The 24,669-nt window shown below is 44.1% G+C and overlaps 1 protein-coding gene across 1 annotated transcript in view; it reads left to right on the top strand.

The window, feature by feature from the left end:
• The window catches only part of unc5db (unc-5 netrin receptor Db), a gene marked incomplete at its 3' end in the record, with an annotated part of 252,798 nt that extends 228,129 nt beyond the window's left edge, over nt 1-24,669 (top strand). Inside the window, exons 13-17 of the mRNA XM_083912274.1 lie at nt 2,550-2,777; nt 12,587-12,736; nt 18,516-18,680; nt 21,655-21,833; nt 24,408-24,669. Of these exons, the coding sequence (XP_083768400.1) occupies nt 2,550-2,777; nt 12,587-12,736; nt 18,516-18,680; nt 21,655-21,833; nt 24,408-24,669 (984 nt within the window). The remainder of the gene's footprint in view (nt 1-2,549; nt 2,778-12,586; nt 12,737-18,515; nt 18,681-21,654; nt 21,834-24,407) is intronic.

The raw sequence follows: 24,669 nt of genomic DNA on the forward strand, positions 1-24,669 counted from the left end.
CAAATGATCCTCACTGCAAAAACAGTCCAATTCACAAAGATCGCCTCTAATAGCCACACGCAGTTACGGTGAAATTATCAGCACCTTCACAGAGCTGGTGGTAATGAAGTGTATTTATAAGTGGTGTCCACTGCTTCAAATCATGCCATCTTCTTTTATGGTCTGAAGGTGTGCGTTTGAAAACACCACCAGCGCTGACGGACTGGAAAATGAAATCTGAAAGGCAGGGCTTAAGGTTCTCGGGCACCATGCCTGATTTTAGGAACAGAGCAGTTTTAATTCATTACATTGTACGCATTTCCTTCTGGACAAGTTTTCAGGCTTTAACCCCTGCAAATACAACTTCTTTCCACCTGGAGTTTCCAGGGAATGCACCTGTACCTTAGCCTCGTGAGCCCATCCTGACCTCACAAGCTCCGTTGTATTTTATTCTCAGATCAGTCTGGTAACCTGCAGCAGAGGAAATTTGGAGAAGTTTGACCAAGCGACCGAACCAATCAGCATTGGTTTTGAGGCGGATATAAGTGTAACGAAACGAGAAGCGACTGTTCAGTGTAAACAACATGGAGGCTTCCACGGATGAGATGAGCGTAGCTATGGAGCTCTGGATCCTTCTGTTGAATCTGGACCGGGCTCCTGAAATTGTGCCTTTTATCTGTAAATTCACGTTACACAATCTGTAAATATCTTTTACCAACATATTGTTTACTTTCTGAGCTTCACCTCGAAGCTGTTAGTAAGTCGTATGCTTCATTGATCTGATTGGTTGATTCGGCCCGTATGTTGGTTACAGACAGATGGTTTATCCATATTTCCGCCCCTTCCCAAAAGATCTCCAAACGAGTCCTTCTGGACAACTTTTCAGGCTCACAAATAGTTTTTTGCTTTAACCCCTGCAAATACAACTTCTTTCCAACTGGAGTTTCCAGGAATGTAATCTGCTCTGGTTTTACCTGATGAAGGTCTGAGAACCAAACGTTTATAAAATGAGCAATAATCACAATAATCGTTTTGTGCTCCATTACATTCTCAACCACCCTGGTGTCAGGAAATGTCGTTTGAATATGAACGAATCATTTGTAAAGTCATTTCATGTACTGTGCTTATAAACTGTAAATCTGCGTCAGTATGTATTAAAGTCTGATGCCGGGTGGACGGGGAGTTCAAACACAGGAGTTTGACCCAGAAGACCAGTGTTTATGTCCTTCTTCCTTCTCTAAGCCAAAAGCACCATCTGGTAAAGAAAGCTTCAGATGGACATCACTCTTGTTTACTGTGATTATGTTATTCATGTATGTATTTAACTTAACTGATGTAACAAATGTTTTTATTTTAAACCAAACCACCAAACTTAACTACCTATTGTTCCCTAAACCTAAACTTAACCGGCTAGGTTTGTTACCTAAACATAAACTTAACCACCTAGGTGTGTTACCCAAAGCTAAACTTAACCAGCTAGGTTTGTTACCTTAACTTAAACTTAACCAGCTATTGTTAAATATACCTAAACTTAACCACCTAGGTTTGTTACCTTAACTTAAACTTAACCAGCTATTGTTCCCTAAACCTAAACTTAACCGGCTAGGTTTGTTAACTGAAACCTAAACTTAACCAGCTAGGTTTGTTACCTAAAAATAAACTTAACCACCTAGGTGTGTTACCCAAAGCTAAATTTAACCAGCTAGGTTTGTTACCTTAACTTAAACTTAACCAGCTATTGTTAAATATATCTAAACTTAACCACATAGTTTTCTTACTGAAACCTAAACTTAACCGGCTATTGTTACCTAAATCTAAACTTAACCACATAGTTTTGTTAACTGAAACCTAAACTTAACCAGCTATTGTTACCTTAATCTAAACTCAACCACATAGTTTTCTTACTGAAACCTAAACTTAACCAGCTATTGTTACCTATACCTGAACTTAACCAGCTAGGTGTGTTTACTGAAACCTAAACTTAACCAGCTATTGTTACCTTAATCTAAACTCAACTACATAGTTTTGTTAACTGAAACCTAAACTTAACCAGCTATTGTTACCTTAATCTAAACTTAACCACATAGGTTTGTTAACTGAAACCTAAACTTAACCAGCTATTGTTACCTAAACATAAACTAAACCAACTAGGTGTGTTACCGAAAGCTCAACTTAACCAGCTATTGTTACCTTAATCTAAACTTAACCACCTAGGTTTGTTAACTGAAACCTAAACTTAACCAGCTATTGTTAACTGAAACCTAAACTTAACCAGCTATTGTTATCTTAATCTAAACTTAACCACATAGTTTTGTTACTGAAACCTAAACTTAACCAGCTATTGTTATCTTAATCTAAACTTAACCACATAGTTTTGTTACTGAAACCTAAACCTAAGCGTCTCGTTTTGTCACCCAGAACAATTTTTTAAAATTAATTCAGAAAACTGCGTCCGCTGTGAAGCACTTGGCGTGCAAAAGTAACATCAATCAAATGTACCGTAAGTGATAAGGTGAATGAAAACAAACATACTGTGTCTTCATGGCGACCACCTTTGTGCTTTATTGCAGGAAGTGATGACGGTGGAGGAAGAGTCCACTTCCTGCTACTGCCTGATCGACTCGACGAGCTGCCACCTGCTTCTGGACCAGCCGGGCACGTACGCCCTGGTGGGCGAGCCCCTGACGCAGGCGGCCATCAAGAGACTGAAGCTGGCTGTGTTTGGGAGCATGGAGGCCGGTGCCATGAGCTACAACCTGCGGGTGTACTGTGTGGATGACACGCCACACACCTTTCAGGTGGGAGAAGGACATTGTTTACCCCCCTTTGTTTATCCAACAAAGGTTGAGTCGTAATTATTTCCAGCAGCAGTGTGTTTCACAGTTCTCCACGGTCTCATTTGTTCATAAAGAGGATGTGGCCGGTGATAATGGCTTAAGCAGCAAATGCTTGCTTGTACTTAAATCCATCCTTGAGCTGAATCTGAGGTCATAAACTGATAATCCATAAGGCAAAGCTCATATAATGCCGGACTGGTGTATTTAAATGTGGCCGAGTGGAACATGTCCTTGCCTTTTGTTACAGCTTTAGCTTATTTTTTGACCTGGGAAATTACTTTTTCATTATATTTTCTTCTTTACCCGTACGTGTATGCATGTGCAGGCATCACCAGCGCTAAAGTAGGATCTGACTATGGTCTGACCAGTCGCGTGCACATACTTTTTGAAGGGCAGGGGCAAAAAGGAAAGAAAAGGGCACATATGGTGCCTCCTCGCCACTGAAGAAGGCACTTTAGCACACGTTTTGGCTCCAAGAGGGCACTTTAGCACACATTTTGGCTCCTAGAGGGCACTTTAGCACACGTTTTAGCTCCTAGAGGGCACTTTAGCACATGTTTTGGTGCCTAGAGGTCACTATAGCACACATTTTGGCTCCTAGAGGACACTTTAACACATGTTTTGGTGCCTAGAGGTCACTTTAGCACACATTTTGGCTCCTAGAGGGCACTTTAGCTTACGTTTTGGCTCCTAGAGGTCACTTTAGCACTTGTTTTGGTGCCTAGAGGTCACTTTAGCACACGTTTTGGCTCCAAGAGGGCACTTTAGCACACATTTTGGCTCCTAGAGGACACTTTAGCACACGTTTTGGCTCCTAGAGGGCAGTTTAGCACACGTTTTGGCTCAGAGAGCGCACTTTAGCACTTGTTTTTGTGCCTAGAGGTCACTTTAGCACACGTTTTGGCTCCTAGAGGGCACTTTAGCACACGTTTTGGCTCCTAGAGGTCACTTTAGCACACATTTTGGCTCCTAGAGGGCACTTTAGCTTACGTTTTGGCTCCTAGAGGTCACTTTAGCACTTGTTTTTGTGCCTAGAGGTCACTTTAGCACACGTTTTGGCTCCTAGAGGGCACTTTAGCACACGTTTTGGCTCCTAGGGGACACTTTAGCACACGTTTTGGCTCCTAGAGGACACTTTAACACATAATTTGGCTCCGAGAGGGCACTTTAGCATACGTTTTGGCTCCTAGAGGGCACTTTAGCACACGTTTTGGCTCCAAGAGGGCACTTTAGCACACATTTTGGCTCCTAGAGGACACTTTAGCACACGTTTTGGCTCCTAGAGGGCAGTTTAGCACACGTTTTGGCTCAGAGAGCGCACTTTAGCACACGTTTTAGCTCCTAGAGGGCACTTTAGCTCACGTTTTGGCTCCTAGAGGGCACTTTAGCACACGTTTTAGCTCCTAGAGGGCACTTTAGCTTACGTTTTGGCTCCTAGAGGTCACTTTAGCACTTGTGTTGGTGCCTAGAGGACACTTTAGCACATGTTTGGCTCCTAGAGGACACTTTCGCACACGTTTTGGCTCATAGAGGACACTTTAGGACACGTTTCGGCTCCTAGAGGGCACTTTAGCACATGTTTGGCTCCTAGAGGGCACTTTAGGACACGTTTATGCTCCTAGAGGACACTTTAGCACACGTTTTGGCTCCTAGAGGGCACTTTAGCACACGTTGGCTATCTCACAATATGAGCAAATCGAAAAAACAATTTGCATGGCTTGATATCACCAGAGAAAAGTGATAAAATATGATACAACTGCCATTTGGTCCTGATCAACTGTTGGCCAATGAGTGACTTTAGTGTCATTATTGTATTGTGATCATTTCCCCTAAAGTCCGAACTTACACCCTAGCAAACTTTGCTTTCTGCAACCGTGCATCACAACACAAGGATGCACATTTTCACGTTAGCCTTGTCTACTCTATCAGGACGTACATATTGTAGGTCATGGCCTGGATTCGAACTGAACATCTTGTGTGTGTGTGGTTTTAGTCGGGGCCGTCTGCTCTCTACGGGTTCGACCGCGTGAGCGATCGCAGGTTCGTAACATTACTGCAGAGCTGATGGTGTCGACTCTTTAGCAGCCTGACACATTCACTTCACAAGGTTTGAATAGACTGAGACAAAGGCTGACATACTGTAATCACTGCCATTCACATGTTAACCAATCATTCTTCTTTTTTTAATCTTGTTTGACTTGATTATCCTTCAGCGACCTATAGGGTGTTTAAAGCATTGCGATCTCATCAGTGAGCATCAGGGAAATCAAGCTTCCTGTCCTCCCAGGAGAGACCAGACTAACAGAAGAGCTGAGCCGAGCTCGACAGAGCACCGCGAGCCTCGTGACTGACTCTTTCTCCCGGCCGCCTTTCTGTCATGTCGCAGCCGTCAGCGGCAGCTGGCTTTAAAATACATTCTGGATTTGGTTTATGAATCTCCAGCCTGCCGAGCAGATGCCAGACTTTTGCGCGTCCCTTGGGCTCCTGTTTGTTAGCACCACATCTCGGCTGTGGGTTTTTTCGAGCTGGGGCACAATCACAGACTGGATTCAGGATCAACAGGAAGCCTGATGCAACACGAAAACTTGTCTGAGGGAGACATTTTCTTCAGCTGAGACCAAGGAAGGGTCATGATTGGCAGTTTGCCGATATGTTCTGTGATATTGCACATTGCTGCTGTCTCTTTTAAAATGTTATCTCTTATTTCAATATTTATATTAAAATTATTGCACTTTAGGGCTACACGGTGGTGTAGTGGTTAGCACTGCGAGAGGGTTCCTGGTTGGAAACCCGGCTGGGGCCCTTCTGTGTGGCGTTTGCATGTTGTCCCCGTGTCTGCGTGGGTTTTCTCCGGGTTCTCCGGTTTCCTCCCACAGTCCAAAGACGTGCAGGTGTTCGGTTCATTGATGACTCTAAATCACCCGTAGGTGTGAATGGTTGTCTGTCTCTGTTCGTCTCTATGTGTCCTGTGATAGACTGGCGTCCTGTCCAGGGTGGACCCCGCCTCACGCCTGATGTCAGCTGGGATCGGCTCCAGCCCCCCACGACCCTGACAGGGACAAGCGGTTGAAGATGAATGAATGAATGATATTGCACTTTATAAAAGCTTTCATCATCTCTTCATCTTCTATTAGAAATAGATAAAGATTGGGCCTCCAGGGATGAAACGTTTGTACTGATTTGATGATTAAATCAGGTGTACGGACAATTTAAGAACTTTTGTGGCATTCACCCAGTAGCGTGCTTAGTAAGATCGAAATTTAAGAGTGCCCCGGACTAAAACTTAGCCTGTCAGGCCGTCCTAATCTACTGTTCGCACATATTATAAGTATAACTACATGGTATAAGAGCGCTAATATCCGCTTATCCACAGGTGGTGGGTGGGTCCCAAAACATAGGACTTTCACCCAGGGTCCCGTGCTCATGTCCCACAAGTACTAAGCCAAACCACAACCCTTTTTTTATAATCCTAACTACAGTATCTGCCGCACTATAAGTCTCACCTAAAAACCTTCAAATGTCTCAAAAGCCGACAGTGTTCCTTATAATCCGGTGCTCCTTATATATGGACCAATATTGAGCCACAACAGGTCTCCAACTACGGTGAGCAGCCGCCGACTCTATTTTCCCCCGTAGAAGAAGTAACGCGCGGTGCATGTTGAGATATACGACTGCGTGAAGCGTGCCGTTTTCGTTTCCATGTGTGTGTTTGTGTAAAGAGCCCAAAATGGCTCCTGTTAAGAGACACGCTTACGACGCAGAGTTTACACTCAAGGCCATTAGTCACGCAGGAGAACACGGGAACAGAGCAGCAGCCAGAGAGTTGAACATGAACCAATCAATGGTGCCGAAGTGGAGGAAGCAACAAGACGACCTCCCCTGACTGTGTTGTTGACGTTCCCTTTAGAGCAGCTCCATCTAATGGATGCAGAACGTAACCCCAGCCTCGACTGTAGCGTCTGTTCTATGCGCCTTATAACGTGGTGCGCCTTAGAGTGCGGAAAATACAGTAGTTCATGGTGATGCCTAACCCTAACCATCACCATTTTTTGCCGTAACTTAACCGGTCATGTAACAGTATTTGTAAAAGTTGTCATAGTGTTAAATCTTAACAGCACACATCCCCACTCAGGAGGGGACAGATTGACTATCAGCCCCAGTTTTATGAATCCCACGTAGGATGGTCCTATTTTAACCTTTCTGCTTTGTGCAAGAACAAATATAAACGCATTCATACACGAGGCTTATTCAATGTTCAGCCTTAACAACAAAGACAGGGAAAGGCTTGTTGCTTAGGAATGGGCTGAAGTGATTCTCCTCCGTCAGAAAGTCCATTTCCAAGGTCACAGCCTTCAGTACTGAGGACACAACGAACCCAAGCTTCCTCCTGAAAACACCACTCACATTAGTATTCTGCAGGCGGACGGTACCTTCCTCTGTCAATGCTGCCGGAAAATTCTGTGCACCTCAACCTTTGGCCTTGGCGAGGGATCATTTCAACAATGTCCTGAATTCCAACACCATGGACAAGAAAAGTAGATTTGCTGTTAAAAATGATGAAATCGTTGGTTTTCATCACATTTGACAGGCAAGGCAAATTTATTTGTATAGCGCTTTTCATACACAGGGCAACTCAGTGTGCTTTACATGATCAAAAGGTGCAGCAGAATATTAAAAAACATTAAAATTCAGGAATAAAATCATTCAAATTATTCAAAAATAAAAGTAAAAACATTTAAATTCAGTAATAAAAATAAAAACATTTAAATTCAGAAATAAAAACATTTAAATTCAGAAATAAAAACATTTAAATTAAGAAATAAAAACATTTAATTCAGAAATAAAAGTAAAAACATTTAAATTCAAAAATAAAAAACATTTAAATTCAGAAATAAAAACATTTAAATTAAGAAATAAAAACATTTAAATTCAGAAATAAAAATAAAAACATTTAAATTCAGGAATAAAAACATTTAAATTAAGAAATAAAAACATTTAAATTCAGAAATTAAAACATTAAAATTCAGAATTAAAAACATTTAAATTAAAAAATAAAAGTAAAAACATTTAAATTCAGAATTAAAAACATTTAAGTTCAGGAATAAAAACATTTAAATTCAGAAATAAAAGTAAAAACATTCAAATTAAAAAATAAAAGTAAAAACATTTAAATTCAAAAATAAAAACATTTAAATTCAGAAATAAAAATAAAAACATTTAAATTCAGAATTAAAAACATTTAAATTCAGAATTAAAAACATTCAAATTAAAAAATAAAAGTAAAAAAATTTAAATTCAGAAATACAAATATTCAAATTCAAAAATAAAAATAAAAACACTTAATTCTGGTAATTAAGTGTTTTTTTATTAATTAAAAACATTTAAATTCATCATTTTTGTAATCGAGTAACTCTAATTACTCGAGTAATTGTTTCTCGCCCTAGTGACTAGTTACATTGTTAGCCACTGAGAAAAGTAACTTAACCAAAAATGAAAAAACCCCTTTCATGATTTCCTGGCATGTTTTTTTATTGTGCAGAGGACATGCTCACGCCTTCCTTGAATGTTCTGTTCCGGTGTAGGCCTATTTAGTTTGGTAACCAAATGGATTGGTGTGTGTTTTTGTTTGTGTTTGAGTGCCCATGGTTGCATGTGGGAGAGAGAGAGACGAAATGTGTGTGTGTGTGTGTCTGTTTGAGTGTGCCTGTGTGCGTGAGGGAGAGAGAGAGAGAGACAAGATGTGTGTGTGTACACTCGCAATTTACCATGAATACGTTTACTATTTACTTTGCACGTTTTTGGGGGTTTTTTTAAGTGTGAAATGATCCCAAACTTATTCTCTCCCTTTTCCGGACGTAGTGGTGTGAACCGTGATCGTAGCGGTGTGAACCGTGATCGTAGCGGTGTGAACCGCGATCGTAGCGGTGTGAACCGCGATCGTAGCGGTGTGAACCGCGATCGTAGCGGTGTGAACCGCGATCGTAGCTGTGTGAACCGCGATCGTAGTTGTGTGAACCACGATCGTAGTTGTGTGAACCATGATCCCTGCGCTGAACAGGCGGCATAACGTGCGAGATAGGAATTAAACGAATCATGGAGGCAGGGATTTTGCCTCGAGGGTTTCTTGTAATTGAGTAACTCTAATTACTCGAGTAATTGTTTCTCGCCCTAGTGACTAGTTACATTGTTAGCCACTGAGAAAAGTAACTTGCCAGAGTTATTTCCATTACCAAAAATGAAAAAAACCCCTTTCATGATTTCCTGGCATGTTTTTTTTATTGTGCGGAGGACATGCTCACGCCTTCCCTTGAATGTTCTGACTCTAGTGTCATTTCATAGCCGGCTACAGCTCAAACTCTGCAGCTAATCACATGAACGTTAGTCACAGCGTCTACTTTATTTAAGAGATATTTAGCTGCTTTAAATACAGCTGTGTCGTGGCAGTGAGATGAACAGTGTGTAGCTCCCTCTGGGGCCGCAGCCGACAGAGCTCCCAGCTGGTTGGAGCAGCGGAGGTCCGCGGGGAGAGCTCTGCGGCTTTCATGTACTTCCATGTTCATGAAAGTAGGCTGAATGGGAAACCTCGAGGGGAACCTGACATCGTCTGTGCAACCTTTTGGTCTGCCTGTTCATTAACAGAGAAGCTCTGCAGCCTCCTGGATGATACGATATGTTTGCATGCATGTTTTGGCCATCAGTCATGCATTTCTAATGCTTGCTTAACGTCAGGTTGGCACGACAGATGGCTCTGAATGCTATGATACCCTTGTGGCTCGGCACACAGTCGTTAGCTGTAAACTGTCAAATGTGCAGACGAAACCGGGCTGTAGGTGGAAGTCAAATGGCTGCCATTACTGCCGTGGCATTCCCAATGTAAATCTGTCCGCTGTGATATGTGTAAAAGACTTTACTTTTTATGTCCAGGAGAGGTTGAACATGTAAAAGTCTTCAGAATGCTATTATTATTATTATTATGATTTATATAGCGCCTTTCTCAGTGCTCAAGGCGCTTTACAGAGTCCAGGTTCCATTCATTCACACTCACACACGTGGTGGTGGTAAACTGCGTAGTAGTCACAGCTGCCCTGGGTCAGACTGACGGAAGCGTGGCAGCCAATCAGCGCCTACGGACCCTCCGACCACCTCCTCAAACATACAGCAGTCACACACATTCACACGAGGCAAGGTGGGTGAAGTGTCTCGGCCAAGGACACGACGACCATGACACAAGTAGGGCAGGGCGGGGATCGGATTGCCGACCCTCTGGGCATTGGCCGACTCGCTCTACCAACTGAGCCACAGTCGCCCCTTCTATTAAAATGAGTGTAGATCAAGTTAGGCATCTTTTTACCTGCCAATCACCCAAAACCACCTTTACCAGGCTGTTCTGTCGTCAGCTGCTCAAACCACGACAACAACAACAAACCTGAAAGTCCGTGCTCCATTAAACATCTCACCTAAAGCCAGCAAATGTTTTATTTATTTTTATCTCAAGATAAGGACTCTTGTTCTATTGATTGGTGGCTTTAAAATACATTTTGTGGTTTCCATTCATAAAAAAAACTTTGCGGTAAATAGGAGGGACTTAAAGCTAACCACAAGCCCCGCCCATTCACCCTGCCAACCAACTGTGAGTGTCTCACAGCTGTCAATCATGACTCTTCACCCTGTGTTTACCATCAAATAACAAATTAAAACCAAACTTTAACAACCATCAAAAAACAAAACAAAAAAAACGCTACCTACTACCCATCTGCTAACATGGAGAGGGCTAAGATGTTGCACAAGAGGCCATGGCGCACAGCGCCCAGCAGCTTATATTTTCCTTTGTTTGACCCGTCTAAATAACACTGGCGTGCTAGGAGGAGAAGAGGGAGGACGTGTTTTTTGTCCCATCCACTAATGGCAATATTTGATTGGCTGATTTACCCGTCACTTACGACACAGGTCCGGACTACAGCTCCGGGAACTCAGAGTCTCTGAGCAGAGAGCTGGAAACAACTAACTTTGATTAGAGAACTCTATTTTCAAGACTTTAGGACTCCTATACTGTCATTTCTGAAGAAATCCGGCTGAAATTAGAATTAAAAGAGATAATTATTATTCATTTAATTAAATTGAATATGACTTTAAAATGCTGATATGTTGGGTCTTCTCTGAAGTCCTACAAGTCCTTAAGGGGTCCCCTCTGCTTTCTAGATATCCTTTCTCCTCCTTAAATGACTTCTGTTGGGATCTGGCGCCTAAACCTGGTTAGTTAGATGTGACTGTGGCCACTACAGAGCGTCGGTGACGTCCGTGAGTTGATTTGCTACCAGAGTAATAGGAAAAACAAGCAGAACATGTTGGTGCACAGTGCAACAGTTTCTGAAATAAAACACAAATAAATGAATGCATGAATGAGTTATTACAAATATCATTACCGTATTTTCCGCACTCTAAGTTGCACCTAAAGACCTTCAAATGTCTCAAAAGCCGACAGTGCGCCTTATAATCCGGTGCTCCTTATATATGGACCAATATTGAGCTACAACAGGTCTCCAACTACGGTGAGCAGCCGCCGACTCTATTTTCCCCCGTAGAAGAAGTAACGCGCGGTGCATGTTGAGATATACGACTGCGCGAAGCGTGCCGTTTCATTTCCATGTGTGTGTTTGTGTAAAGAGCCCAAAATGGCTCCTGTTAAGAGACACGCTTACGACGCAGAGTTTACACTCAAGGCCATTAGTCACGCAGTAGAACACGGGAATAGAGCAGCAGCCAGAGAGTTTAACATGAACCAATCAATGGTGCGGAAGTGGAGGAAGCAACAAGACGACCTCCCCTGACTGTTTAGTTGACGTTCCCTTTAGCGCAGCTCCATCTAATGGATGCAGAACGAAACCCCAGCCTCCACTGTAGCGTCTGTTCTATGCGCCTTATAATGTGGTGCGCCTTATAGTGCGGAAAATACGGTATATAAACCTGCATCAGTGTCTAACTCAACAGGTAATGATGTCCCCTCCTATAATGTTATAAAACCACCTTATCTAACAGTAAAGGAAGCACTGGCTCCACTTTTAAGGAGCCGTCAAACTGTCCATCTTCATATATCCCCGCTGCCACGTTAGCTTTACATTATTCTGTCCACAGCTGACTGTTTTCACACCTCCAGCAATAACAATATGCAACACACCACGAGCACGCGTTTCTGCCGACACGTGCAAAAGTGCGCGCCCACACACACACATAACCAGGCCGCAGCACACTTAGTCAGAATCAATCAGCGTGGCCTGGCATTAGTCACAGCTCTGTTCCCTGTCTTTTCCCCCCTTTGTGATTGAGACGGCTGAGGATAGACGGGCCAGACACGGAACCATCCCAGCGGGACACTGAACAATGATGACAGATGAATACCTGCGAGCGACAATCAGCGTGCTCTTTCATCATCGCAAATTCAATTTGGGAGACGGACGTTTGCCCCCTCGACGCGTGTGCGATTTCCCCGACATTAAATCCAGGCTTCAATCTGTCACGTCGAGGCTGCGAGTGTGATGCTAATGCGAGCGTGAGCTGTGTGATCTGTTCAGTGGGGACCTGACGTCACTCCTCGGCCGACGGCGTCTTCGTTAATGTTGGTTACGAGTCAATTAGTGGATGTGACAATGGAGAGGATTTGCAGTGCTGATGTGACAAAGTAGTAGGTATCTTTCTCTCTTACGCCCCTTTTTCTTCCATTCTCCCCCTTCTTCTTCTTTCTTCTTCCCCTTCACCCCCCCCTCCCCCTCCAGGGAGTGGTGGCCGCGGAGAAGACCCGCGGCGGTCAGCTCCTCGAGGAGCCGAAGATGTTGCCTTTCCAAGCCAACACCTTTAGCCTCCAGGTGTCCATCCAAGACGTCCCCCAGTTCCTGTGGAGCATCAAACCCTTTACCACATGTCAGGTAACCATGGCGATGCCAGGCGAGATGTTTAATGAGAACGCAGATCGGATATTAAAGCGCTAATTTGCAAGATCCTGTTTTTGCTGCGCAGCGATAATTAGTGTGGTGTTTGTGCCCTGCTCTCTCCCGGGGGCCACTTATCAATCAGACCGTGAGAGGGCTGTGTGGTGGTGGTGGTGCTGGTTAGGAAGAGAGTCTCCTCGTTTACTCTGGGTATTATGGGATGGATCTAACTGTAACACTCTGGTACGTCTCTATTAAGAGAAAAAACACATTTCACATTGTTCTACATCAGAATCAGAATCAGGTTTATTGCTAAGTATGTTGGACATACAGAGAATTTGACTCCGGCTCATACTTTTCTCACAGTTTCCAAACATTTAACAGGACAAACCTAAACATAACAATAACAATAACAATAACAGAACAATAACAGAACAACACAGAACAATAATTTAAGATAAAAAATAGAGGTAATATTAAAAATAGGTTAACAAGTGAATATGAGAAATTTAAAATTTAAAGATAAAATAATTGTGCTAAGTAAAGTGACCAGGCTGTTATAAATATCTTTGTTATGTTATTTACAATGATATACAGGAGGTGCATTAGGTGCATGTGTCTTGTATGTCTGGCATGTGTGTGTGTGATGTGTCGGGTGGGGTCAATTGTTCAGCAGTGTGACGGCCTGGGGGTAGAAACTGTTTTTATGTCTGGCTGTTTTTGTGTACAGAGTTCTGTAACGCCTGCCAGAGGGGATAAGTTCAAAGAGGTGATGTGCAGGGTGTGAAGGGTCTGCAGAGATGTGAACTGCCCTTTTCCTGACTCTGGATGAGTGCAGGTCCTACATCCTTGTTCCCATGCAGCACACCGACCCTTCTCACTTTTCAGAGCAGTGTTCTTATTTGAGACGCTTAAAAAATAATAAATACACTTAGAAATAAATGTAATCATGTCTTTTAATTTAATTAATTAATACGGAGGCATACTCTTCTTACTTTCTAATTAGTTATGAGTCTGCATCTATAAATATTATGACGTCTTGAGCAAAAACAGTGTGTTTGTCATTGGAAAACATCAATCTATTGTTGAACTAGTTCCTACTTAAGTTTTAATTGCATATTTTACAAATAAGGAATCAAGTAGTAGATTATTACTGTTCACAGTTTGACAAACACTAGGTGAGAATGTGTTTTTATGACACTTGTGTTGAGGTTAAGTGGAAAATGTGTGTGTGTCTGTCTGTGTCTGTGTGTGTTTAATGTTACAGTGACAGTGTGTGAGGTACCAACGATGTAATGGTAATGGCAACTAAGAAGGAATAATAAAAATGATTATAATTGTTTGGTGGTTGAGGTGGTTCAGGATCATCTGGTAAGGATGAACCCTGGGCGCCTCCCTAGGGAGGTGTTCCAGGCACGTCCAGCTGGGAGGAGGCCTCGGGGAAGACCCAGGACCAGGTGGAGAGATTAGATCTCCACACTGGCCTGGGAACGCCTCAGGATCCCCCAGTTAGAGCTGGTTAATGTGGCCAGGGAAAGGGAAGTTTGGGGTCCCCTGCTGGAGCTGCTGCCCCCGAGACCCGACCCCGGATAAGAGGCTGACGATGAGATGAGATAATTATAAGATAATACTGCAGCAATCAGGTCCAGCTCAGCACTCAGCTGCGTTTATAGTTCAGGTTTAGCTTAACCTGTTTTGTGCACCACCCAAAGGCTGGGAGAAAATTTCAAAAAACTTTCTTGAACACTTGTTGCTTGTGTGCCATTGGTTACGCTACAGCAGGGATGTCAAAGTCAAATACATCAGAGGGCCAAAAAAACAAATTTGCTACAAGCCGAGGGCCGGACTGGTTCAATGTTTATTAAAACATATTAAAATGATTGTTTATAACCTATTGAACCAAGACCTAACACAGTGCACCGTGTTTTATTTAATAATTAAATAAATAATCCAATATTTTTGTACGGCTGTAATTGGGCTGAAAGTTGACATCTGCCCTGAATGCTGATAGTTCGTGGGCTACCGTTGCATTGTGGGTAATGTAGTTTTGGTGCGTGGAAAACACCAGCAGGCGGCTGTGGCGTGCGGGCCGGTTCTAATACTAATCAAATATCATCCCGGGGGCCAAGATCATTCAATTGCGGGCCGGATCTGGCCCGCGGGCCTTGACTTTGACACCCATGCACTACAGTGGCCAATGGTGGCACCCGTACCGAAGGTTGCTGACCCCTGTGTTAGACAATCTGGATCCTGTTTACACCACCACGAGCATCCCCAGTGTTTAAATGGTCGTGTGATACGTATTTTCAGACGTTAATAAAGAGATTACCGTATTTTTCGGAGTAAAAGTCTCATCAGCTGAAAATGCAGAATAAAGAAGGAAAAAAACAAATAAGTCGCATTTTTGGGGGAAATTTATTTGATAAAATCCAACACCAAGAATTTCAAACATTTCATCTTGAAAGGCAATTTAAATAAAACTAGAATAGAGAACAACAGGCAGAATAAGTGTACGTTATTCTCTGAACTCTTCTTCCTCGGTGTCACTTCTGAACAACTCCGCCAACTCAACGGTACGGAAGTAGCAGCTAGCATCTTTTTTTTCACGACGCACTTCTGCCATGACCCGCCCCCGCCCAATTTTGATTGGTTGACGTGTGTGTGTGTGTGTGACGATTGCTGATATACGCCTAGTCTCTTACGTGACTGACATAAATAACAGCCCGGGCTATTGTTTGATATTTTACAGTAATGTGTTAATAATTTCACACATAAGTCGCTCCAGAGTAGAAGTCGCACCCGCGGCCAAACTATGAAAAAAACTGCGACTTATAATCCGAAAAACACGGTATTCCTGATACCGAGCTAAAATGCTTGTATGGACAGAGATTGTTTTGGTTCTGTTTTAAAATGAAAGCGCGGTTTTATAAATGTAGCGTTTGAAAAGGACGTTCACAGTGTTAAGTGCTAATGTTTGGTCCTCGCTGTCGTCACATCTGCTCCTTCAAAGATGACAAGTCAAATCTGGCGTAATGAAAAGAATATGGCCTCAGCTCATGACATTCATGTGTATTTTTCTTTCCTTTCGCACGCACCCTGCACCCACGTTTCTCTCCGGAGGATCATAAAGACGGACGTGACGTGAGAATAATAGCTTTGTGTTTGTTTTGCTCGCAGCGGCGTTAAGATGCAAACCGTATTAGATGGAACGCAGCAGTCTGTGAATGCTGTTTTGTACCTGTTATTTCCATTTGTCGAGCAGCTGAGCTGTGTCCCCACTGTACGCCGTTGCTGCTTAAAGATCTGAATGCAGGGTGAAAGCTCTGTTTCAAAGACACCCACCCTCTCCACGGCCTTATTTATGAGAGCCTCGGGATGGCAGGCAGCCACCGCCGACCTGCTTTGGCGGAGCAGGTGTAGAATAATAGCCGAGCGCCGTGCCATACATCAAGTCAGCTTTTAGTGCTAAAGAGCACCCGAGCTTTCCACGTCCATCACCCCTCCCCCTCCCCCCCTCCTCCTCCTCCACCTCCACCTCCACCACCGCTCCCAGACTCCATTATCTGCTGCTGTTAGCTGCACCGGGCAGCCAAGATCAAAGCCACAAGGGTTAAGTCATCAGTAGGCACAGCAGCCACTGCTTTTAATGCCGCGCTCTTCACTCAGAATCGTTTACAGGTCACTCTTAATATGGAGTCTAGGAGAGGTCAAGGACGTTTCCCCGCAGATTTTTCTCGTTTCCTGGAAATTAATAATACATCAAAGGTGGTCTTTTCCCCCGTTCCCTGTATTCCCACTTATAGCCCATCGCCAAGAGTACCTAGCCCGGAAGCTGCTTCTGCTATCACAGTTACTGTACAAGGGAATACGTCTGTATTCGGGAAGGATTTCCTCTGTCTCTCCTCTACAACAGTAATTTATATGCATAAATAATATAGATACATCAGTTATATTAATGGCCAATATCACTGTTTCACATTTTCAAACACTGACTCTATCGTTATCAGTGTGTACGTTTTCCTATAGGCGTCTATATGAAAAGCTTCATTTCAGAGCATGTAATGCAGAAAACAATGCACTGCAGACTGATCAAGACATGGTTTCATTCATTCATCTTCAGCCTCTTGGCCCTGTCGGGGTCGCGGGGGGGCTGGAGCCGATCCCAGCTGACATCGGGCGTGAGGCGGGGTCCACCCTGGACAGGACGCCAGTCTATCACAGGACACATAGAGACGAACAGAGACAGACAACCATTCACACCTACGGGTGATTTAGAGTCATCAATGAACCGAACACCTGCACGTCTTTGGACTGTGGGAGGAAACCGGAGAACCCGGAGTAAACCCACGCAGACACGGGGACAACATGCACACTCCACACAGAACCCTCTCGCTGTGAGGACGCGGTGCTAACCACCACACCACCATGTCGCCCTAGAAATGGTTTCATATAGCTATTTATTTTATTTTTATGTATTACTTATTTAAATGGTCATTTACTGGTACTGAATATACAGAACTGTAGAGCAATTTATTTCTTTTTTCCCATTCTTTATTTGCATAATTAGCAGTTGACTGTTACTGATATTCTTGTTTTTTCTGCTGTGGTCATCGCTAGAATTGGTTGATAATTGCGTACCGTATTTTCCGCACTATGAGGCGCACCTAAAAACCTTCACATGTCTCAAAAGCCGACAGCGCGCCTTATAGCCTGGTGCTCCTTATATATGGACCAATATTGAGCCACAACAGGTCTCCAACTACGGTGAGCAGCCGCCGACTCTATTTTCCCCCGTAGAAGAAGTAACACGCGGTGCATGTTGAGATATACGACTGCGCGAAGCGTGCCGTTTCATTTCCATGTGTGTGTTTGTGTAAAGAGCCCAAAATGGCTCCTGTTAAGAGACACGCTTACGACGCAGAGTTTACACTCAAGGCCATTAGTCACGCAGGAGAACACGGGAATAGAGCAGCAGCCAGAGAGTTGAACATGAACCAATCAATGGTGCCGAAGTGGAGGAAGCATCAAGACGACCTCCCCTGACTGTTGTGTTGACGTTCCCTTTAGCGCAGCTCCATCTAATGGATGCAGAACGTAACCCCAGCCTTGACTGTAGCGTCTGTTCTATGCGCCTTATAACGTGGTGCGCCTTATAGTGCGGAAAATACGGTAATGTCTAATAATGTAAAATATGGAGGGGGGGGGTTGTTCAAGAAAACAGCCTTCTGGGTATCTTTGCGGACTCTTATCAGTGCAAAATAGAACATGGAAAAGCTTTATTTTCATTCATTCATTATCTGACACCTGAGGGCAACTGTGGCTTAGTGGGATCAGAGTGGATCGTCCTCCATTCAAGAGATCGGCAGTTCGATCCCCACCTCCCCCCGCTCCACATGTCGAAGTGTCCTTGGGCAAGACACTGAACCCCAAATTGCTCCCCGTGCTGCGCATTGGTGTGTGAATGTGGTGTGAATGGTTACATTAGATGGTCTGTAGATGTCCACTGCCATCAGTGTGAATGTCTGTGTGAACGGGTGAATGTGACAAACACTGTGAAAGCGCCTTAAGTAGCCACTAAAATCCCGTATCGGTCCGTCCCTGTTTCAAAGCCGACTCTTACCTTTTTATCTCGTCCTGTGTAAGTGGCCGTGCATGTGCCGGCGCGGTCACACGTAGAACAGGCAGCTGACTCATCTCATTTAGAGCATATGTTAACATTGCCGTGTACCCTGTTACGTTTCTGATGCGCCTCTCTCTCTCTCTTCTGCTTCCTCAGGAGTTCTCCTTCCCCCAAGTGTGGTGCAGCAACCAGCAGCCCCTGCACTGTGCCTTCTCTCTGGAGAGATACAGCCCTGCCACCTCCCAGCTCTCCTGCAAAATCAGCGTGCGCCAGGTCAAAGGCCACGAGCAGATTCTGCAGGTCTACACGGCTGTGGCCGAGGTGAGGCTCTGGAGCTGCGGGAGGGAAGGGGGGAGGATTACGGGGGGGGACATTTCACTTTCTCGCTCAACCTTTATGTAACCTTCCAGGAGTGTGTCCACTGACAGCGGGGCCAGCTCTCCTGGGCTTGCATTGTGTATTAATAGAGCGGGGGAGGACACTCTTTCACTTTCTATATATCTTCACAGATTTACACTAAACACAAATAACAGGGATCCAGCTGTTCACCGCGTTCCCTGCACATCTTTTTTTTTATAACCATAACCAGGAAATAGCCTGTTTCACGTTCACACGCATTAACACCCGGGAGCTTCCCGGCGTAGCAACAGTCTGTCTGAGCAGCTCCACTGGAGCAGCTAGGAGTCAGGGATCCTCATCCTCAAATGCGCTCGTCCTACCTCAAGGCCACCGACACTATTTAAATGCGTGGTATTGCGGACAGACGCGGGTGAAATATTATTTGCAATTACTTTTTACGGTTTGTTTTAATCCTACCTTCATGATTAGTCAGGGGCTTGACAGATAGTTGGGGGAAATAAAAGTGTTTATAGGAGCTGTGACGAGAAATCAAATCATCATCAAATCATCACACACACACAGACACACACACACACACACACACACACATATACAGTTAACAGGCATGACTGTTTTCAGGAGGAGAGGCTGCTCTGCGTTTAACAATGTGGGTCAGCCGGTTGGATCAATATTATTTTCATACAGAGCGCCAACATAACGTTTTAGAGGCGCTTCACACCAACACGAGCCGTTAACTTTCCATCACAGCACAAACCTGAACCGGACGTCCAGAAGATTGGCAAAAGGAAATGGGAATGAGAGTTGTGTTAACATTAGGAGTTGGGTCATCAAGACAAACAGTTGGTGGCCACAAAGACATGTCATTAAAAGAGCTCCGGTCAAGCTTAAAACATTATATTAAGGTCCTTTTAATAAGATAAGATGAGGTAAACATTGTTAACCTGATTCAGATACACGTATTGATTAGCATGATTCTCATTTGCTCATTATATCCATCTGGGAACTCTGGTTTGGAGACATTTTGGGAAGGGGCGAAAATCCTGGTTTCTGATTGGATAAACCATCTGTCTATCACCAACATACGGGCCAAATCCACCAATCAGATGAGTGAAGCGTGTGACGTACTAACAGCGTGGAGGCAAAGCTCAGAGAGGAAACAACATGTGGGTAAAGGAGATTTTCCCTTTGTGTTTAACGTGAATTTACGGATCAAAGGCCCAATTTCAGGAGCCCGGTCCATATTCAACAGAAGGATCCAGAGAACAAAGAGTTAGTGAGCGGCTCGCTCCATAGCTGCTCATCTCATCCGCGGAAGCCGCCATGTTGTTTACACTCAACAGTCTCTTCTTCCCTCAAAACCAACGCTGATTGGTCCAGTCGCTTGGCAATCTTTCTCTGATCTGTGAGAAAACTACAACAGAGCTCATGAGATCAGGATGGTCTCACAAGGCTCAGACATTATTGTCCCAATGTGAAATGATCCTTGGACATCACAGTTAATCTAAAATAAACAGTTAAAAGACACAAAATATTCATCCCTGTCCATATACAAAAGCTTTTCTCAGGTCCTGGTCCTGGTTTCTGATTGGTTAAACCATCAGTCTATCACCAACATACGGGCCAAATCAACCAATCAGATCACTGAAGCGTGTGACGTGCTAACAGTTTCGATGCAAAGCTCAAAGGAAACAACATGTGGGTAAAGGAGATTTTCCCTTTGTGTTTAACGTGAATTTACGGATCAAAGGCCCAATTTCAGGAGCCCGGTCCATATTCAACAGAAGAGTAGGTACAGCCCAACAATTCCCCCGTAGAGTACGGCGGCAACGAAAACCCTCCCCACACCAGGCAGGAATGGACAGACCCAGCTCTGTGGAGGACGGACGTCTGTCCTGACACAATCATCTTTAAAATAACAACATAGCTCGGGGCTCGTACGCCCTGGCTGTAAGCTTTATCAAAGAGGAAAGTTTTCAAATCATAAAAGTCCAAAGTCATTTGGCGTAACATGTAATTTAGTTGGATTTGAACCCAACCAACATTGGTTCCTCAGTGACTCTGCTGCCTCGCTTGAGTGCAAAGCCAAGGTTAATGTGCGACAGGTGCACTTTGTGAAGTCAACGAACGGCCTAAGCTGGAGCCAGTATGTTTCCCTCTGCGGTGCTTGATCAAGAGTGTTTCCTCACATTACTGCTCACATGGCCGGAGTAAAAGACACATCCTATCGCACTAAATCCCTGCAAATATTCAATCTGCACACATGATCGACCATTTGAGTGCAGCAGTTTGAATTCAAACTGAATTAAGCGAATTAAAAAAATGGTGATTCATCATTAATTCACATTCATTTCAACCCTGGCTCGGACCTTTCAATGAATACTGCAGTGTGATGAGAGCTGCCACATGACTTGGAAGTGGCTCAGTGGAAGAGTGGATTGTCCTCCATTCAAGAGATCGTTGGTCGATCCCCACCTCCCCCAGTCCACATGTTGAAGTGACAGAGTTGAAATGATGAATCACCATTTTTTAAATTCCCAAACCGCTTAATTCAGTTTGAATTCAAACTGCTGCACTCAAACGGTCGATCATGTGTGCAGATTGACTATTTGCAGGGACTTAGTGCGATAGGATGTGTCTTTCACTCCGGCCATCTGAGCAGTAATGTGAGGAAACACTCTTGATCAAACACCGCAGAGGGAAACATACTGGCTCCAGCTGAGGCCGTTCGTTGACTTCACACGACTTGGAAGTGACCTGCGATGAAAGAAAGGGACACAAAAAGGTTTGATGCATCTAAACTCTTTCTGATTGGAAGAGTTTGATAGTGGCGCTGGTTTAAGACGAGCCCTACGTGACATTTGCATATCCTATCTGGACCCCCCGCTCCCCCGCTCCCCCGTCTGATTCTAGTCTGCTTCTGTTCTTGTCCCTCCAGACTGAAAGGGAGTCCGTTCCATTTTTTATGCAGACAGACTGCACCATCACGTCCCAGGCGGGGCCCAAGGCCTTCAAAATCCCCTTGTCCATCCGCCAGAGGATCTGCGCCACCTTCGACACTGCCAACGCCAAGGGCAAGGACTGGCAACTCTTAGCCCAGAAGCTCCACTTAGATCGGTGAGTGTATGATGTGCATCCTCTCTGCGGTGCGCGCGCCCTCTTCTGTGTGTAACAGCTTCGCTCTTCGCGGTGACCTCATGAATGCGGTTTTATATGCAACTACCTTCTGTTCCGCATGTTCTCTCTCTCAGTCACAGCAGACAGGCCTGGTAATTAATGATACGGTACATACTGTAAGTGATTGTGTTGCCTATCGCATGCTGTGGCTTACGTGCTGCACCTATTACACAATTTCCTCCAGAAGATTAGTTTCATATCAAATGAATCCCAGGCATTTCCATCAGCGCTGATCAGTCGGTCTACATATGTTAATCACTTGTTTGTCCTGTTTTATCAAATATAAATATGCATCCATGATGAGTCGCTCTGCTAAGATTTACTCAATGCAGTTGTTGTCTTTGCTCGGCGTGATCTGGTGGCAGCTATAATCTCTTGTTAAGTGCGTGATTCATGAAACGCTGGTATCTAAGAGTCCTCTGGGAATCCAAATTATCCAGATAAGCTTTCCTCTCCGAGCTGGGCGGCTTTGAACTGAACCTGATGTGACCAATGGCTGCAGCCTCTTATGTGGCTCTTGTGAAGCACCAAGACGTGACAGTGAAACACTGCCCCCAGCTGGATGCAGGGCTGCATGGTGCACACAGACATTGCACTGACATAGCAACAAGCTCTCCTTTCTTTTGTTTTGGCAGCAGCTGATAATTAAGACCAAAGCAGACTGTGTTTACCCGTGATTACTGTTCATTGTGATGCTAATTTATTCGCTCAGTTTTTCCGATAGTCTTAAAAAAGTCAGACCTTTTGTTTTACCTACACGTGGAAGCAGATGGTTGATTTTACTGCACCAAGACAATTTGTTTTCAGTTCTTTTTCAGTCGCAGACGGACATGATAAGTAGATTTTATAAAAGTGGAGTGAAGGGGACATGTGTGGGTTCTGTTAGTGTCGACTTAGGACTGAGGTTTAGGGTGAGGATGATGTGGAACCACTGTTTGCATAGTGCATTCTCTTTCATCTAACTATAAGGCGAGGTGTGTGTGTGTGTGTGTGTGTGTGTGTGTGTGTGTGTGTGTGTGTGTGTGTGTGTGTGTGTGTGTGTGTGTGTGTGTGTGTGTGTGTGTGTGTGTGTGTGTGTGTGTGTGTGTGTGTGTGTGTGTGTGTGTGTGTGTGTGTGTGTGTGTGTGTGCGTGCGTGTGGGTGTGCTTGTGTGTGTGTGCGTGTGCGTGTGTGTCCCAATTTATTAGGGAACTATTTTCAGCCGTGGATTAATACACATTTGGTTCCTGAGTAGTGATCAGGAACTGTCTGTAGGATTGAGTCAAAGGAAATAAAGTACAGTGTGTGTGTGTGTGTGTGTCACTCTCCATCATTCTGGTGGATAAATGCATAATAACATTTTCCACAGGGCAACTGAGCCATTGTGTGACATGTTTAGGGTTTCAGAAACAATGTATTTATTCTGTTACATGTATTCGCAGTCCAAAATAACACAGCACACATTTGTATTTATAGCATTTATAGCCGTGTGTTTAAAAATCTAATCTCTTAATCACCCTCCTGGCCTAAATCACTCACAAAGATATAGCAAAAACAGTAAAGACGTATATTGCATCGTCTCTGACAGACGAAGAAGAAGAACTTTATTTATCCCGCAACGGGGAAATTCAACTTTTTCACTCTATTATTATTCAGGCCCAAAATACACACACATGCACAAACAGGACCTATATACTGTACATGCAATTAATGGAGATATAAACATCCTCATACAGTACAGCCACATATCTGTTTGTGATACCGGCACGACCACCACCGCCGTACCAGGCTGAACCAGAGAGCTAGAAACTATTCAAACCGAGCACTCGGCCGACACACACACTCACATTTAGTCCGATTCTCAAATTCCCAACCTGTTCTATAATTTCTTAAGGGCGCATGCAGTAGGGTGTTAAATACGGTGTTAATTTGATGTATTGTCTATTATTAAAAACACATCAGTGAGGCACACTGTTGCCCTGGGCGACATGTTCCCTATTACCATAATCACACACACACACACACACACAGACACACACACACACACACTGTACTTTATTTCCTTTGACTCAATCCTACACACAGTTGCTGATCACTACTCACTAAAGAACCACATGTGTGTTAATCCACGGCTGAAAATAGTTCCCAATAAATTATTTTCCATCCGATTTAAGCGACATTTGCTGCGACCTACAGTGCCCAGCTCGACTTTCCTTGGTCTTTAAATTGGATTTGTTGTCAAAAAGAAAACAGCATGAGCCTTATCCTTTGAGGTACACAGATAGAGAACGACTGGACGTGTTTTCTGTGCGTCAAAATCACACTCAGCTCTCTTTCTCAAAGGAAATTAGAACCGTTTACATTATTTACAGAACCAGTTTGACTCATGTCTTTTAGGAGATGAACCCATACTTTATCAGCAAGGACGCAGCCCATATCTGAAGCCAGCATCAAGCATTTTCCCTGTGTTGTGCTCCTGGGAGTGACCTCTCCCTGTGCCGTTCATTAATCCAGCTTTGTGTGCCCCCTCTACAGAAACCTGGGTTATTTTGCGAAGCAGCGGAGTCCGTCGGCGGTCATACTGAGCCTGTGGGAGGCTCGCCACCAGGACACCGCTGACCTTGACTCTCTAGCCAGCGCCCTGGAGGAGATTGGCAAGATCCACTCCAAAAGCTCCCCCAAGGACCAGGACGAGCCAGAGTCTGACTTCAATCACATAGAAGCGGGCAGCACTTGTGGAACGGGCAAACTAAAAGATCAGACGACGGAGGACTGCGCTCCTGAATACACAGGCTGA

Source organism: Echiichthys vipera (genome assembly GCF_963691815.1).
Source record: "Echiichthys vipera genome assembly, chromosome: 4".
NCBI classification, from domain to species: domain Eukaryota; kingdom Metazoa; phylum Chordata; class Actinopteri; order Perciformes; family Trachinidae; genus Echiichthys; species Echiichthys vipera.